General features: G+C 46.9%; 1 protein-coding gene across 8 annotated transcripts in view; it reads right to left on the bottom strand.

The window, feature by feature from the left end:
- Positions 1–302: 302 nt before the first annotated feature.
- Positions 303–15,283, bottom strand: part of WIPF2 (WAS/WASL interacting protein family member 2) — a 38,375-nt gene continuing 23,394 nt past the window's right edge. For all 8 annotated transcript variants that reach the window (XM_019981516.2, XM_070773431.1, XM_070773429.1 and 5 more), the window contains 6 exons: positions 14,287–14,419; positions 13,478–13,594; positions 12,479–13,135; positions 4,597–4,803; positions 3,034–3,135; positions 303–2,795 (listed from right to left, as the gene is read on the bottom strand). In XM_019981516.2, the coding sequence (XP_019837075.1) occupies positions 2,755–2,795; positions 3,034–3,135; positions 4,597–4,803; positions 12,479–13,135; positions 13,478–13,594; positions 14,287–14,419 (1,257 nt within the window). In that variant the 3' untranslated portion in view covers positions 303–2,754. The remainder of the gene's footprint in view (positions 2,796–3,033; positions 3,136–4,596; positions 4,804–12,478; positions 13,136–13,477; positions 13,595–14,286; positions 14,420–15,283) is intronic.

Raw genomic sequence — 15,283 nt, 5'->3', positions numbered from 1 at the left:
TGGGGACCAGAGATGAGGGACACGGGGACATCGAGCTCATTGAAAAACCTGGAGGCCACTGGCCTGTTTCCCAGAAAGGGCGGTAAGAAACAACTATTAAGTTTTTCCCACTTGAGAAAAACAGCATAAAACCAAACCCACATGAGGGCTTTTAGCACAGCTTTCTGATGCTTAGCTGGGCAATGTCTCTTCCTTCCAGGAAGGAATAAGGGAGTTAATGGGACTGGGCAACAGCCTCAACATGAGACCACCCAATCTTCCACTGAAGAGACGACATTCCCACAAGCAGATAAAAAGAGCAGTTTAAAAGGTGAGAAGTTTTAGTGCTCTTATAGCCAGCCCACCTCAAACCTATATTACAAGCTTTTTACAGCGTACAAAATAGATCAGTAACTATGAGGCTCACATTCCCATTCTTCAATAGTAAATATACATGATAATAAATCTGTTATTAACAAAGGAACCAAATAAGGTATAAGGCAAAGACATTTAAATAGGTACTGTGTCATCAACATGCTCTGCGGAAGAAAATCCAGCTGACTAGATCTAGTCCCAGGCCTTTTCCCATGAGGCCAAGAAACTGAAAGTACAATCCATACCCACATGACACAGTCCAAATTCTGGGGAATATGGGGGGCAGCAGGGCACAGGGGAGGACGAAGAAGCCCCAATGAAAACCTGGGGTTTGGCTTTTACGTGTAACGCTTATTTCAATGCTCTGTGTTTGAGTAGCGGAGGTAGTGCGGGAAGGGAACACTTTGATAACATTATACAAAAGGCATCAACTCCCATTTCAAAAACAAATGGGAAGACTTCACAGTCCGAGTGCAGTAACCGGTCAGTGTCTACCCTGGAACTCTGCTGCAGTGTCAAGTCTTGCACTTTCTCCTTGGCCCTCCACTAGCATCCCCTCTCTCAGCTCCTCTGGCTTCAGGATGCCAGGGATACTGCTGAGAGGTAACTGCTAACAGATGTGAAAATAAGAATTATAAATAAAAGAACGATTAGAAAAAGTGTGTTGCGGTTTGCCTCAACAGTCAGTATGGTCCAGGGGATGGCAAAGGATAGCAGACCCCAGACAAGTAACCCAAGTTACAAGCTCTCTCATCTAGCAGTGGGAAGACCTGGGTTTCACTGGGCACCATGAAAAGACCCTTAGTTTGTGATTCAATAGATTGGAAAGTCCCTAGGACAGTTTAAGCCTGTGACGTACCTGGTGAAAAGTCTTCGTGGACTTTTCCCCATTCGTTCCAAACAATAGCATGGTTCCTCTGCTCTCACTCTAAGCTCTGAGCAGCCTCTGCACTCAAGAGCTTAAGCAAACCACACCAGCTGGATGTGGAGCTCCATTCTGCTGTCGGAGAAGGGCAAGTCCCTGTACCATGATCCAAGCTCAGGTCCTACCTAGATTGGGAACCTCCATTTTCTCTGGGCTCTTCAACTAGGACTTGGAAGATGAAACAACACTGCTGGCTGCCATAGAAGATCAACTGGATCGAAGCACACCTCACCAAAGTCATGGTGCTTCTTGGCACAGAGGAATCTTTGACTCCCCCAGAAGCTTCCTCGCCTGTCTCTACTCAGAAATGTTAACCTATGCAGGCTTGCGGCTAAATGGGGAAGGGAATGGGAAGAGCCTGCTCAGTCAGCTGGGCTATGAATTTCAGAGCCGGTGGGCCTTAGTTCAAAGTCTTCACAGCCCAGAGAGCTGGACCTTTCCACAAGGTGCTTCACCCTTCCCTCCTTTTTCATCCTGGGGGCTGCAGTTTCTGAACAGGACTGAAAGGGCCAGGGGCTTCTGGAGCCAGGCAGTAAAACACTGAGGCAGCCTCAAGGTCAAGGTTAAGGCCAAGGCCAAGGTCCTATTTTCCTATCTCTCACTAGAGGTTTTAGGGATTTGAGAATCCATAATGAATGAATGAAAGGGACTTTTCTCTTGAGGGGATAAGGTGGTGAGAGAACGACAACATCCCTCAGCCTCAGCACCTGCGGAAGTGGAGCAGGGAGTCCCAGAGTGCTCCCACCATGGCCCCTGGTCCCTGTGCTGCAGAGGAACTGACTAGCTCTGAAAGGATGCCCAGTTTATTTCACCTTCTCTTTTCACTGATGTTTAGTTCAACTGGTTAGTATTTAGTGTTTATATCCAGCCTATTTCTGGGTGTGGGGTGGGGTTACAGCAAAACCAAAATACCCCTAAAAATAGAGCAGATCCATTTCCTTGCCTATGCTCCAAACGTGACCTTTAAAACAGATCATTTCTCTGCAAACTCCTTTCCTGTTTCACTAAAAATGCCCACTCCTGGAAGCCCTGGCCATACCAGCTTCCTAAAATGAAGAAATATAATGTAGCCATCAAGTTCCTCTCTCCCCACCCCACTACAGTGGGTAGGAGAAAGTGGGAGGACCATTCCCACCCTACCCCGACAATGAGTTCATTCATCACAACAAGGCACCTTTCCCCAGAGGAAAGCAGGAGACATGGAAGCTGCTTCCTCATCTGGCCAGCAGGGCTTGCTAGAGGGATGGATGCAGGGTTTGAGGCCCTACTGTCAATACAGACAGTCCGTCACCAAGTCCAGAGATGAGATGCATACACAGATGGAGGTGAGTTGGGAGGACGCTTGGAGTCTAGAGGTTGGTTGCACTGGAGAAACACATCAGGAGCTGTCATGCAGATTTCAGGGGAATGGAAGGGACCATCTGAGAAGAGGAGAGGGTCCATCCTTTTCCTGAGGAGCAGGACCAAGCCAGGCTTCACCTGAGAATGGGGGGCTGAGGTGGGGCTCCACGGGCAGCTGAAAAAAAATAAATAAAAACCACATACATAAGGTCACTCACCAGACCCAGAATCACCCAAACATTCCTAAAACAAGAGACAGACAGGCTCTTTGAGCTATCCTTTAAAACCTGGGATGAGGTTTTGTCTTTTTAAGAAAATGCAGACAAGAAGAAGCAAATGTTAACCTAAGAAAAACACACATCAATTCTATAGCCTGCATAATTATGGAGGAACTTTCTTGATTCTCTTCTTACCTCGGTTTGTTTTGCTGGGATATATTCTCTGAAAGTGTTTATACTCTTCCGGAGCAGGAAAGTCTTCGACTGGATGGAAAGAATACTTTGACTCAAAATCATCTGCAAAAGGAATGGAGCATTAATTCCTATCACCGCCTAATTAATCCCTAAGTCTGCCTCGGCTCCCACACGCCTCGCCGCTACTCCTAACCCTTCCTGATGCACTGTGAGGGCCTGCCTTGCTCAGTAAACCCATGAGGACGGCAACAGCTCTCCATGCCTGGTATGCAGAGTGTGTTCAAAGGCTCTTTACACTAAGGAATGAGTCTTTGAAATGGTTCTTTACTTCTTTCCACAAACTGGCTCTTTACAACTTTTGGTTTGGATGTTTCCAAACCAGGCACATCCCAGTAAAGGAGCCCAGCTGTTTGCCTGGGAGGGGAAAGAAATATAATTCTGTTTTAGTAACATAGTCATCTTAAAGACTATCACCACGGGAAACCAACTGAACTGAATCCACAAACTGGTAGAAATTAAGCTAACCTGGGAATATCTGTCACCAGCTACTGAGAGATTTTGACCAGGTTAATTCCTTCTCAGTCTGGACTCCCCTCAGGGAATTCTGTAACACAGCTGGGAGAGCCATGGCATGGCCTCTGCTCCTCGTTCCCATGGCTCTTCTACATGAAAGCTCAAGTTTCCTATGGGGGTGACTTGATTACCATTCCACAAGGCATATCTTCTAAGCAAAAACCCTAGTCCACTTAATAGGAAGAAACCAGAGCAGGGGCAGGGAAGAGGTAAGTCGACAGTGCGCAGGCTAAAACGGACCATGCAGATCTTTCCAGACTTCCTCAACAGTTGTTGTTCCGTTGCCCAGTCGTGTCCAACACTTCACAACCTCATGGACTGATGCACACCAGGCCTCCCTGTCCCTCAACAGAGGGTCTAACAATACCTGCTGGACAGTCTTTACTTGGTGCTTCATCACAGACCTAATGAATCAGATTCCCTCAGGTGGAGCCCAAGATTCATTTATAACCTTGGAAAAGTGGACCTGATAACTCTAGTCCACTTAGTCAATCTCCTTGTTTCACAGATAAGGGAAGTGAGGTCCAGAAAAATGAAGTGACTTCTTCAAAGTAACAGAGCTAGTCAGTGGCTTTGGCTTATCAGATAAATGCTGTGCATAGAATGTTCTGTTTTCAAAGGTCCAGAAAGGAGCCTTTCTTCCTCAGAGAATATGAAATTCCTGTCTCAATAATCCTGAAGAGGATACAGTCTCGGACCTAAAAGCTAACCACACATAATGAGGCTTGAGGAGCAAGAGAGTTAGCAAAACACTTCCTATCAGAGTTAACAAAACACTTGCTCATTTTACTTTTAATCTCTTCCAAAGCAATTGAGCTGAGAATTCACCTAAGGAAAGCAATGTACGTGGATAGGAACAGAAGTCTGAAGGGAAATCAGGAAAGGAACTGCAGTGAAGAGGGTACCAACTGGCCATGCCCACTGTGCAGTGGCCACTGGAGTCAGTGAAGTCCCTTAGGAGCTACAAGACTAATACCACTAGCTACTCACCCAAGAAAGATCGGACAGTGGTGATGGAATCTCTGTGGCCATTCCTCAGGGGCGGCGGTGGTGGAGGAGGCCCGGCTGGCGTTCTTGAGGGTGGAGGTGGGGGCTTTCCTCGGCTCAGGGGTTCTGACCCATGCACTCGGTATGGTGGTGGGGGAGGGGGGGCATCCCTGGCACCATTTCGGATCATTGGTGGTGGGGGTGGAGGAGCTGCAATTAGAATCGAAAGCAGTTAGGCTTGGATGCAGAGACAGTGATGGGCAGAGGGATGTGAGAGGCACGGGCCAAAAGAGCACCTCGGCACCTTCCCGAAGAGCCAGCCTCTGGGAGCCTCTGGGCAGCATGTTGATGTCACACCCCCTCCTCTCATCCCTGTTTCTTTTTCAAAATTTTTACTTTCTTTATTTTACATTATTTATTTGGCTGCGCTGATGCAGTATGTGAGATCTTAAGTTTCCCTGATTAGGGGTCGAACTCGTGCCCCCTGCACTGAAAGCAGAGTCCCAACCTCTCAGATCGCCAGAAGTCCTCCTGTTTCTTTAGCAACATCACATTCTTCCAGAGACAAAGTTCAGAATGAACAGATGACCCTTTTTCATTTCCCATGACAAGTCAGGCAAGAACTCTACTTATTCGTGATGATTCCTTCTTGGCTTTTCCACGCCTGCCTCCACAATTCAAAGTCAGGGCTTTCTCACTTTTAGCTGGTTCTACTGCAAAAAGCCTCGCCATTGTTTTCCTTGCTTCTGATCTTTTAGCCTTCCCATCCATTCTGCATACCAACTCACTAATCTCCCTCAAATACTAGCTCAAACTTTTCCAAGCGCTTTGCATTTCCTACCTCATAAAGTTTCAAATCCTTAGCTTCCACAAGTATCACCCCACGATATTCCTTGCTTACACAGTAATCTACCACGTAGGTGACCTGATCTTGCCTTCGTTCTTTCCATCCTTGCCTGCCTCCTAGGTCGAACTGGCACCATTCCACCCACACTCCCACTGTTACCTCTGTCTCTCTCTACTACTCTACTATGCTACAATTATTCATTATATGTGCTTCTTTCCCAGTATACTGTACATTCCTTAAAGTCAGAGCAGGGTCCATTCATCTGAGTTCCCAAGCTCAGCCAGATGTATAGCAAATGGTAGGTATTTAATCAATATTTGCTAAATAACCTGAATTACCTATGCTTTCCTCCTGTGACCAGTCCTTACTATCAAATCCTACCTATCCTTGAAGGTTTAACTCAATTCCCATCTTCTCAAGGCTTTCTCAAAGCAATCCACTCTATTCTGATTTCCTCCTTTGTTCCCTGGCAGCATTTAGAGACTATGTCACTTATTCCAGCACTCAGCAGCACAGCCTAAAATGTGTGCCTTTCAAATTATGTATAATAGTTTCATTGACAGAAGTTACATATTTCCAGTGACAGACTCATTGCTCAAAAAAAATCGGAAAAGCCTCTTAAGAATTGTCTCCAAACCCAGTCAGACAGATCCATAATTATTATTATATGATGGTCATTTCCCATTTTCTGAGGTTGCACCACCAACAAAAATATTCTTAACTATATCTTAACTATGTCTGACTCTGACTTTTGGCCATTTCCAAATATCAAATTCACCCTTAAAAGACAAAAATCTGCCATCAAGTATTAGATAATATCAAAAGCATGCTGGACATTGGACTTCCCTGGTGGTCCAGTGGTTAAGATGTGTCTGCCAGTGTAGGGAACACAGGTTCGATCCCTGGTCCAGGAAGATCCCACATGCTGCAGAGCAACTAAGCCCACACACCACAACTACTGAGCCGGTGTACTAAATCTTTAAAACTTCTTATAGCCAGCCCCGTACAAGTATGTGCCACTATCCCCGTGGCATTGCATAAATGAGGAAACGGGGACTCTGGCTATTTATCTAAGGTCACAGATCTAACAGACCCAGAACAAGCCTACTCTTTCACAGTAAGAAAACTGCTACATACTGCTTTTCATAATTACCACAAGTATTAATTACCTCCCCAACAAATGTACAACCCAGTGAGATGGAGGTATGTCTTTTGGTACCTAGGCTATGCCCAATAAGAAGTTGTTCCTTACACAGTACATAGAGATACTACTGTGCTTAACAAACAACACTGTCTTAATAATTAGAGTATATATTATTCCTCCTGAATTACTGTCAGAATTTCTATAGAGTAACCGTAGTTAAGCATGAAACAATAATGGGTTGATGCTTAGAGACAAGGAGTCTGGCACTGTAGGCCCAGTAAATGTCAGTTTTAGCTTCCCACAAAACACACTCAGAACGTAAACTCTCCCTCAATCTCCAAGGTCTGTATAAGCATGGACAGTGTCCATTAGAAGTAATAATTAAAGAGAAACCTCCTTAACACCTCCCAGCAGATCTTTGAACCCTGTTTTCATACCAAATCTGCTCAAACCAAAGCTCTTTCAGGTCATCCTCAAAATATTTCCCTCATGGTCAGATTTCTTCAGTTCAGTCGCTCAGTCGTGTCCGACTCTTTGCAACCCCATGAATCACAGCACGCCAGGCCTCCCTGTCCATCACAAACTCCCGGAGTTCACTCAGACTCATGTCCATTGAGTCAGTGATGCCATCCAGCCATCTCATCCTCTGTCGTCCCCTTCTCCTCCTGCCCCCAATCCCTCCCAGCATCAGAGTCTTTTCCAATGAGTCAACTCTTCGCATGAGGTGGCCAAAGTATTGGAGTTTCAGCTTCAGCATCATTCCATCCAAAGAAATCCCAGGGCTGATCTTCAGAATGGACTGGTTGGATCTCCTTGCAGTCCAAGGGACTCTCAAGAGTCTTCTCCAACACCTCAGTTCAAAAGCATCAATTCTTCGTGCTCAGCCTTCTTCACAGTCAGATTTCGTAGGGTCCTGGAAATCTGTGTCTACCCAGACTCCCTGGTGGGGATAGGGCAATTAAAGTAGACAGCATCAGCCAGGCTCAAAAGGACACCAGTGAGGCTGTGAGCAGGTGGCAGTGATGAGAGCCAACCTGGACAGGCAAAATGGAGCAGGACGAAGAACCACCTGCTTGGCTTCCTTAGCTCAGGGACGGAAATCCTGACCAGGTTCTACTGTTTGTCACATCCAGTTTTAAGACTACTTCAAGTGACAGAGCTGGAACCCAATGACCCCAAGAGACAAGCAGTGTGTAAAAGAAACCTCAGGGTGGGAAGATCAACTTTTGTAATCCAAGATAAACCCAATTTTGAGTAAAGCGTGATGTTATTGATTCTTTTGTTTTAAACTGAAGCAGGGCTTCCCTGGTGGCTCAGATGGCAAAGAATCTGCTTGCATTGTGAGAGACCCAGATTCGAACCATGAGTTGGAAAGATCCCCTGGCGTAGGGAATGGAATCTGCTCCAATATTCTTGCCTGGACAATTCCATGGACATAAGAGCCTGGCAAACTATAGTCCATGGGGTGGCAAAGAGCTGGACAGGACTGAGCACACAGACATAGCTGATTTACAATGTTGCACTTACATCTACTAAACCCAACCTCCCACTCTATCCTTGATTTCTTTTCAAAAGAAAAAAATGCCCTTTAAAATAGTGTTTTACTCTACAGAGAAAAAATTCAAAAAGAAACTTTATGGACCAATAAGAAGGGATATTTTTGGTCTCTAAGCACCCTGGGCATGGCAAAAGACTCCTTTTGCCTGTTTTACATGTTCTTTTGCCTTTTTACATATTCTTTCAAATGTAAATCATTCATAAAGAAACAAAAGTACATTATAACATGTTATCATTATCATAGTATGATTAATTAATAGAAATAAGTCCACGAAAACTACCCAGAAGCCCTTTGCATAAATCCACTAAGCTCACCAGCACACCACAGTTTAAAAAGCACTTCTATGCATTTTTTTATTTACAACCACCTCTGAAAGTACTATGAATATCATTTTACAGATCAGGAAACAAACTCAGAAATCAGAGCGATAGGCCCAATCTCATAAACAAATGGAGCCAATATTCACAAGATCTCTGACTAAAATATCTCAATTTTTTTTTTTCAGAGTATCATTTTTAAGAACTGTTGTTCTGGTTACTAACAGAGAAGGCAATGGCACCCTACTCCAGTACTCTTGCCTGGAAAATCCCATGGAAGGAGGAGCCTGGTGGGCTGCAGTCCATGGGGTTGCTAAGAGTCAGACACGACTGAGCGACTTCCCTTTCACTTTTCACTTTCATGCACTGGAGAAGGAAATGGCAACCCACTCCAGTGCTCTTGCCTGGAGAATCCCAAGGACGGGGGAGCCTGGTGGGCTGCCGTCTATGGGGTCGCACAGAGTCGGACACAACTGAAGCGACGCAGCAGCAGCTCTGGTTACTGATGCAGAAAGTAGGCCGAGGCCTATGGCAGGCTTCAAAGTTGGTGATGGCTAATAGAAGAATAAGACTCATAACTTCACAATATTCTAAAGAAATCACAAAGAAAGAACTGAGAAGTGGGAAGCAAGAAGTCTACAGACATTTAAAACGACTCAATTACACCCACGGAAATTACATTTTCCCCTGCTTCTATTCCTGGTTGGGTTTAGAAAGATATGTGCTCTGGCTCAGTTAAAGGGTCATTTAAAAAACATTCTTTAGTTAAAAAAAAATTTTTTTAACCAAAACTTTGTAAAATCAAAGATCATGTTGGGACTATCCTTCCAGCTAAAGCCAGAGAGATACAGGGTTGGCCATGTACTAGGCTCCTATGTGACCACCTGATGCCATGGCCAGCTCCCAGAACTGACATCTCTGTACTTAGTCAAGCAGCGTGCAGGTTAATGGGCCTTTAATACACGCTTCCTGGTGACAAACCTCCCTATTCAATGATTTCACCTATACACGTGGGGTGTCTAAAGCCAAAGTTCAAAAGTCATTTGTGGAGGGTGCCGCTCAAAGCCCAGTGATAAAAAAGAATTGTTGCTATTTAGTCTCTAAGTCGTGTCTGACTCTTCTGTGACCCTATGGACTGTAGCCTGCTAGGCACCTCTGTCCATCGGATTTCCCAGGCAAGAATACTAGAGTGGGTTGCCATTTCATCCTCCAGGGGATCTTCCCAACCCTGGGATTGGGACCTGGATGTCTGACAAACAGACTGCTTACCACTGAGCCACCAGGAGAGCTTATACAACAGAATATGGGAGCCAAAATTCCTGGGCCTAAGAAGGGCTTCCTTGGTGGCTCAGATGGTAAAGAATCTGCCTTCAGTACAGGAGACCCAGGTTCAATCCCTGGGTCGGGAAGATCCCCTGGAGAAGGGAACGGCAAACCACGCCAATATTCTTGCCTGGAGAATTCCATGGACAGAGGATTCTAGCAGGTTACGGTCCATGGAAGTGCAAACAGCTGGACGCGACTAACACTATAGAACACTAAGAAGGCCCCAGAGAGCTGTCAGAGTCTCATTCACTCTCTACTTTCACCTATTTTGAAAGATGACACAACTTCTTCGCTTGATTCAGAGTCCAGAGAGCTCACCGTCACACTGTAGAACTCCTCTCTTCCACCTTTTCAAAGGTTCCTGAATCTTTTCCTCACCCAGTTTAACAGCAGGGTCCCTTGTGATAACCACTCCCTTACACACCCCCTTACCTCCCTTGCCCGACTCTCCCTCATGGTCACACATGCCTACAAAACGCTAACCTGGGTAATTAAACTCTGCCCCGACTCAGGACTGGCAGAGACGCAGCTGAACACACGTCGAGCTGATGAATCTCACTTGAAACATGTGGCCCCTAAGCTGGAGTGAGCCTTCTGTGTCACTGGTCATCGCAGCACACTTCCCTCTTTCCCTCACTCACCCGTGCGCCCAGATGGCCAATTCATGCCCTCTTCTGTCCTCAAATCTCCCTCTAACTCCTTACCCACATTCACAGCAGATGTCCTTGCTTTCAAACTCACCAAGAAAATAGAACCACAAAAACAAAAAAACAGAAGAAACTTTCCACACGCTCCCATCACTACACCCACCTACTCACTTGCTTCTTTGCCTATATGCTCAGTCATCCCTTCTGCTACCCAGAAGAACTATCTGAATTCTTACCTAAGATCAACCCTTGACCTGTGGATCAGATTTCATTCCTTTCTGCCTCCCTGAGGATTATCCAGGCAATCTCCCTTCTCTACAGGATCATTCCATCAGCATACAAACAGATGTTGAAATCTCTCCCATCTTGGAGCATGGGGCAGGGGGATCAGCCCTCAATCTCATATCCTCCTCCAGCAACCGTTCCGCATAGCTGCAGCCCTCTCCCCTTACAGCAAACTCCCTAGATGTCTACCGCTGTCTTCATCAAGGCCTCTCCTATTCCCGCATGCTTGAACCCAATCCAATCAGACTTTCGCGTCACCCTCTCCTCCGCACTCCACTAAAACTACTCACAAGGGTAGTTTGTGGATCCTCAAAATGACTCTTCGTGTTGCTGAGACCAGTGTCATTCTCAGCCTTCAGCTTAGCTGACCCACCTGCAGCACAGGCCCCGGGTGCTCACTGACTATCTCGGACTTTTCCCATTACTCTCTTGGCGTTCCTCCTTTCTCCCTCACTCCAGGCCTTTTCTCAGCTTCCTCTGCCTTAGTACTCTCAATGCTCTGGCCTCTGCTATAGGAAGGACTCACGCCCCAGACTTCTCTCCTTTAATGAACTCACTCCCCAGGTGGTTTCACCCCAGCATGTAGTTCTCAAAATTCTTCAAATTCCCCTCTCTAACCCACACCATCCCCCTGAAGTGCAGAGTCTCAGAGCCAATCGCCAATCCATGATTTACCCTCAGGTCTCAAACTTAACATTCAAAACTGAACACCTACAACTTCCCTTGTGGTTCAGTGGTTAAGAATCCACCTTCCAATGTAGGGGACTCGATCCCTGTTCAGGGAACTAAGATCCCACATGGTGTGGGGCAAGAAAGCCCTCGAGCTACAGCTAGAGAGAAGCCCACGCATTGCAACTAAGACTGGAAGCAGCCGAACAGATAGATATTTAAAAGCAAAACAAAAAAACAAGATCGATGGAACACTGATCTTTCCCCAAAGCTGCTGTGACCCACGCATACACCATACACCCAGTTCACTGCCCTAGCCTCCCAAGTGCTCTCCCTTGGCCCCTCTGTCTTCCTGTGGTCTTTCTCAACACAGGGTCCAGTGACCTTTTCAAAAGGTAGATCAATGCTACTTCCATGTTCCCATCCTCCCCGCAACCCAGTGGCTCCTCATCTCACACGGACTAAAACCTGAAGCCTTCACAAAGTCCTTGGCTACTCTTTCATGGAATCTAGCTTCCTGACCTCCATGTCCTGTCGCTTGTCCCATCGCATATCCTGGTCTTGCCACAGCGGTCTCCCTGCTGTCCCCAGTCTCAGGGCCTTAGCATCTGCTGCTCTCAATGCCTGCTTAGTGCATTCCCTCAGTTTCTTCAGGTCTTTGCCAAACTGTCGCTTTATCAGTAAGGCCTTCTCTGACCCTACTTTTACCCTCATCCCTGCAATTTAAGTATTTCCTCATCCCCACTCCAGTACACCCCATCCCCTTTCTCTGCTTCGTATTTCTCTAAAGCATCTATATACTATGTGTTTATATATATATATTTTTTGCTTGTTTTCTTTATACATACACACACATATATATTTTTTTCTATTAACTTATTTTCCTCAGTGTTCAGAACAGGATTTTTTGCCTTTTTTTAATTTATTGCTGTTTCCCTAACAAGAGAATCTGACATGTAAAAAGGCACTAATAAACCTGTCCAATGAGTATTCACTTCAGTCACTGAAGAAGAGCTTTGGTGAGAAGGGTGAAAAGGAAGAGAGACTCAGTCTGAATATGAGGGGAAACACAAGGTACTTCCAGGCACTTACCTGCTCCCCGGCTGGGAGGGTCACGGGTTGGGGGAGGTGGCCTATTACTCTGTGAAGAGGGGGAGGCTGAGGTGGGCGGAGGAGGCGCCAGGCCTCTGGCAGGCCCTGGAGTCTTCCTATGCAAAGAATTGTGTCTCTGTGGCAGCTCGGGGGCTGACTCATTCGTGGGGCTGGAGGGTCCGTTGGGGACCCCAGGAGGCTGGCGGTAAGGCGGCGGAGGAGGAGCCAGAGACTGGCCACTTGGTCCCGATCTGACATTCACAGGGGAAGGAGGCGGCTTGACTGGGGGTGGAGCAGAAGGTCCCTCTCGACCCGGGTGAAGCCTCTGTCCAGGCGTGGGCGGCAGGGGTTTCTCTCTGTTGTAGGCCGCGGCTTTGTTGCTGTGCATAGGCAGGGGCGTGGGGGGGGCGTTGGCACGCCTCCCCGGGGGAGGTGGAGGAGGGGCAGAGGAGCTGTGCTTCATCCCGGTACTGCTGGTGGGATTGGGCCGAGAGAGGTCCGGTAACGAGGGTCTCTGCGTCCGGGGCAGCTCTGGGAGTGAGGCCCGGCTGCTGTCTGTGTCATCTTGAGGACGCCCGCTGGCTGTGGTCCCTGGAGGCCTCGGGGCAGCAGCTCGGGAACTGGGGACTTGGAGCACTGGCTTACCAGCCAGGTTCTCTACAAATACAGCAGACAGCACCAGGTCAACAGAGCCAGGTGCACAGTGGTGAGTTATCTCCGTGTCACCCCGCCTCCTCTGTGCAACCTGCATGGCAGCAGGTACGGTGCTGGGTTTTAACCTGGTTTTAGGCTCAGGGTCCATTAGCAAATACTACTGCTACAAGTCGAACGCACTTTCATCGAATGCCTCAGCTCCCGCTTTATTCTGCTCTGTCACTCCTCCCCTGCTCCCCTCTTTGTCGCACCTCTACCGTGCTCCTGATCTCCAGAGGTCCCGCTTAGGATCAGTCCAAAATGAACACATTTGAGAAATACCCTAAGGAAGTCCTTACCACATACCTGAACTGTCCTTGGCTCCCACAGGGCGCAGCTTTGGCACTCCTCCTTGGAAGAGGCCTCCCTTGGCCTGCAGGGCAGCTGCTCCAGAACCGTAACCACCACTGCTCCCTTTGGGCTCTGGAAAGCACACCATTAGGATTGTCATTTCATGCGTGCTCTGAGCTGGTGACCAAGTCAATCCTGAGGAGAAACCCGTCCTTCTCCCTGGGCTTTAATTTGCAAACCGCCACTGCTTTTGTCCTTCCACTGAAATAGAAAGTGAGCCTCTCTGCTCCACAGCTTCAAGTGGGCATGGGGATGAAACTTTGGGCTGTGATGAGAGAGAACGAAAGGAACGAGAAGCCAGTCTTCCTTTATTTAGGGCACAGGGGTAACCAGGATGAAGAGAGTTCTCTAAGCTCTCCTCTCCAAGTCCCAGATGATCAGGGGCTGATGGCTCTGGGACCCAGGTGTGAGCCAGCTCCCCAGAGGCCCTCCAGCAAGAACACTTGCAGCAATTATAAAATCATTACTGGCTTCAGCTTATCAGTTTTCAGGACTGTGGTGGTTCCCTCACAGAAAAGCCAAGGATGTGCCCTAACAAGCACGAGGCATAGGAGGAGACGGGAGGCTTAAGACCCCAAGAATGTTTCTCAAAGGTCAAAAAGAAATTTCTAAGGCATTCAAAAGTACAAATGAGAAGACAGTCACAGAATACCCTAACACAAAACTCCCACCCAAGATCCAACAGTAAAAATGACAGCCAGGCCGAGTCTCCAGGCCAACCCTGGGGTCCTGGCGGTTCGCAAGGCGATGCAGCTCAGACTCACTCTCGAGGATGGGAGCGCTCCGATCGTTAACGTTGGTCACCTTCTTCAGCTTAGTGCCCTTGCAGATGTCCTGTAAGAGGGCGCCTCGACCCCGCTGCTCATCTCTACTCAGCTTAGGTGGCTCGGTGTTTGCCTGAAGGAAGAGGGAAACAAAAGTTCACCCTCAATATCCTCTTCATCACAAGTTCAGGATAAATGTCTTCGGCAAACTGGATTCCATGCAATGCCTGTCTAGCCTGATAAGGTACATGTGCCAAAAAACACCCTTCTCACACCCTTTTCTCATGCTGTCCTTCACCGAAGGGACAGCTTTCCCTCCTATTTAGAGGCTTCTGATAGGAGGCCTGCACCAATCTAACAGAGTACCTATGTGCTAGGCTTGTGTCAGACGCTTTATCTGTATTGTATCACCATCATCAATGCAAACATTTATGGAGTCCCTACTATACCAGAAGCATTGTGCTAATAATAATAAGCACATTACTTTCATTATCTCATTCAAATCTTGAAACAGTCCTATGACCAACTATAATAAGAACACAAGGACAGACACCTAGATTAATGGAACAAACAGACACTCCATAAGCAGGGCCAGATCTATAGAAGAAAAAATAAAAGTATAGTTCATCAGTGCAGAAAGGATAGGTCATTAAATACACGGTGTTAAAAACTAGTGGTTAATTTTCTGGGGGATGCACCATGGGGCATGTAGGATCTTAGTTCCCTCGCTAGGGCTCAAACCTGAGCCCCCTGGAGTGAAAGCTCAGAGTCCTAACCACTGGAATGCCAAAGAAGTCCAACAAGTGGTTAATTTTCAGAAAAAAATAATAAAGTTAAATACCTACCTTAGGGCTTTACTCTGGCTGAATTAAAAATTTCAAGTGTAAAAAAATAAACCCACAGAAGTACTATATGGAAAAAAATAGGTAAGGGGAAGGACTTCTTATCAAGACAACCAAAATACAGGAAAAGACCAACAGATCTCTTTATTATAGAT

Source organism: Bos indicus, chromosome 19 (assembly GCF_029378745.1).
Source record: "Bos indicus isolate NIAB-ARS_2022 breed Sahiwal x Tharparkar chromosome 19, NIAB-ARS_B.indTharparkar_mat_pri_1.0, whole genome shotgun sequence".
NCBI classification, from domain to species: domain Eukaryota; kingdom Metazoa; phylum Chordata; class Mammalia; order Artiodactyla; family Bovidae; genus Bos; species Bos indicus.
This window is presented reverse-complemented; position numbering and strand designations above follow the sequence as displayed.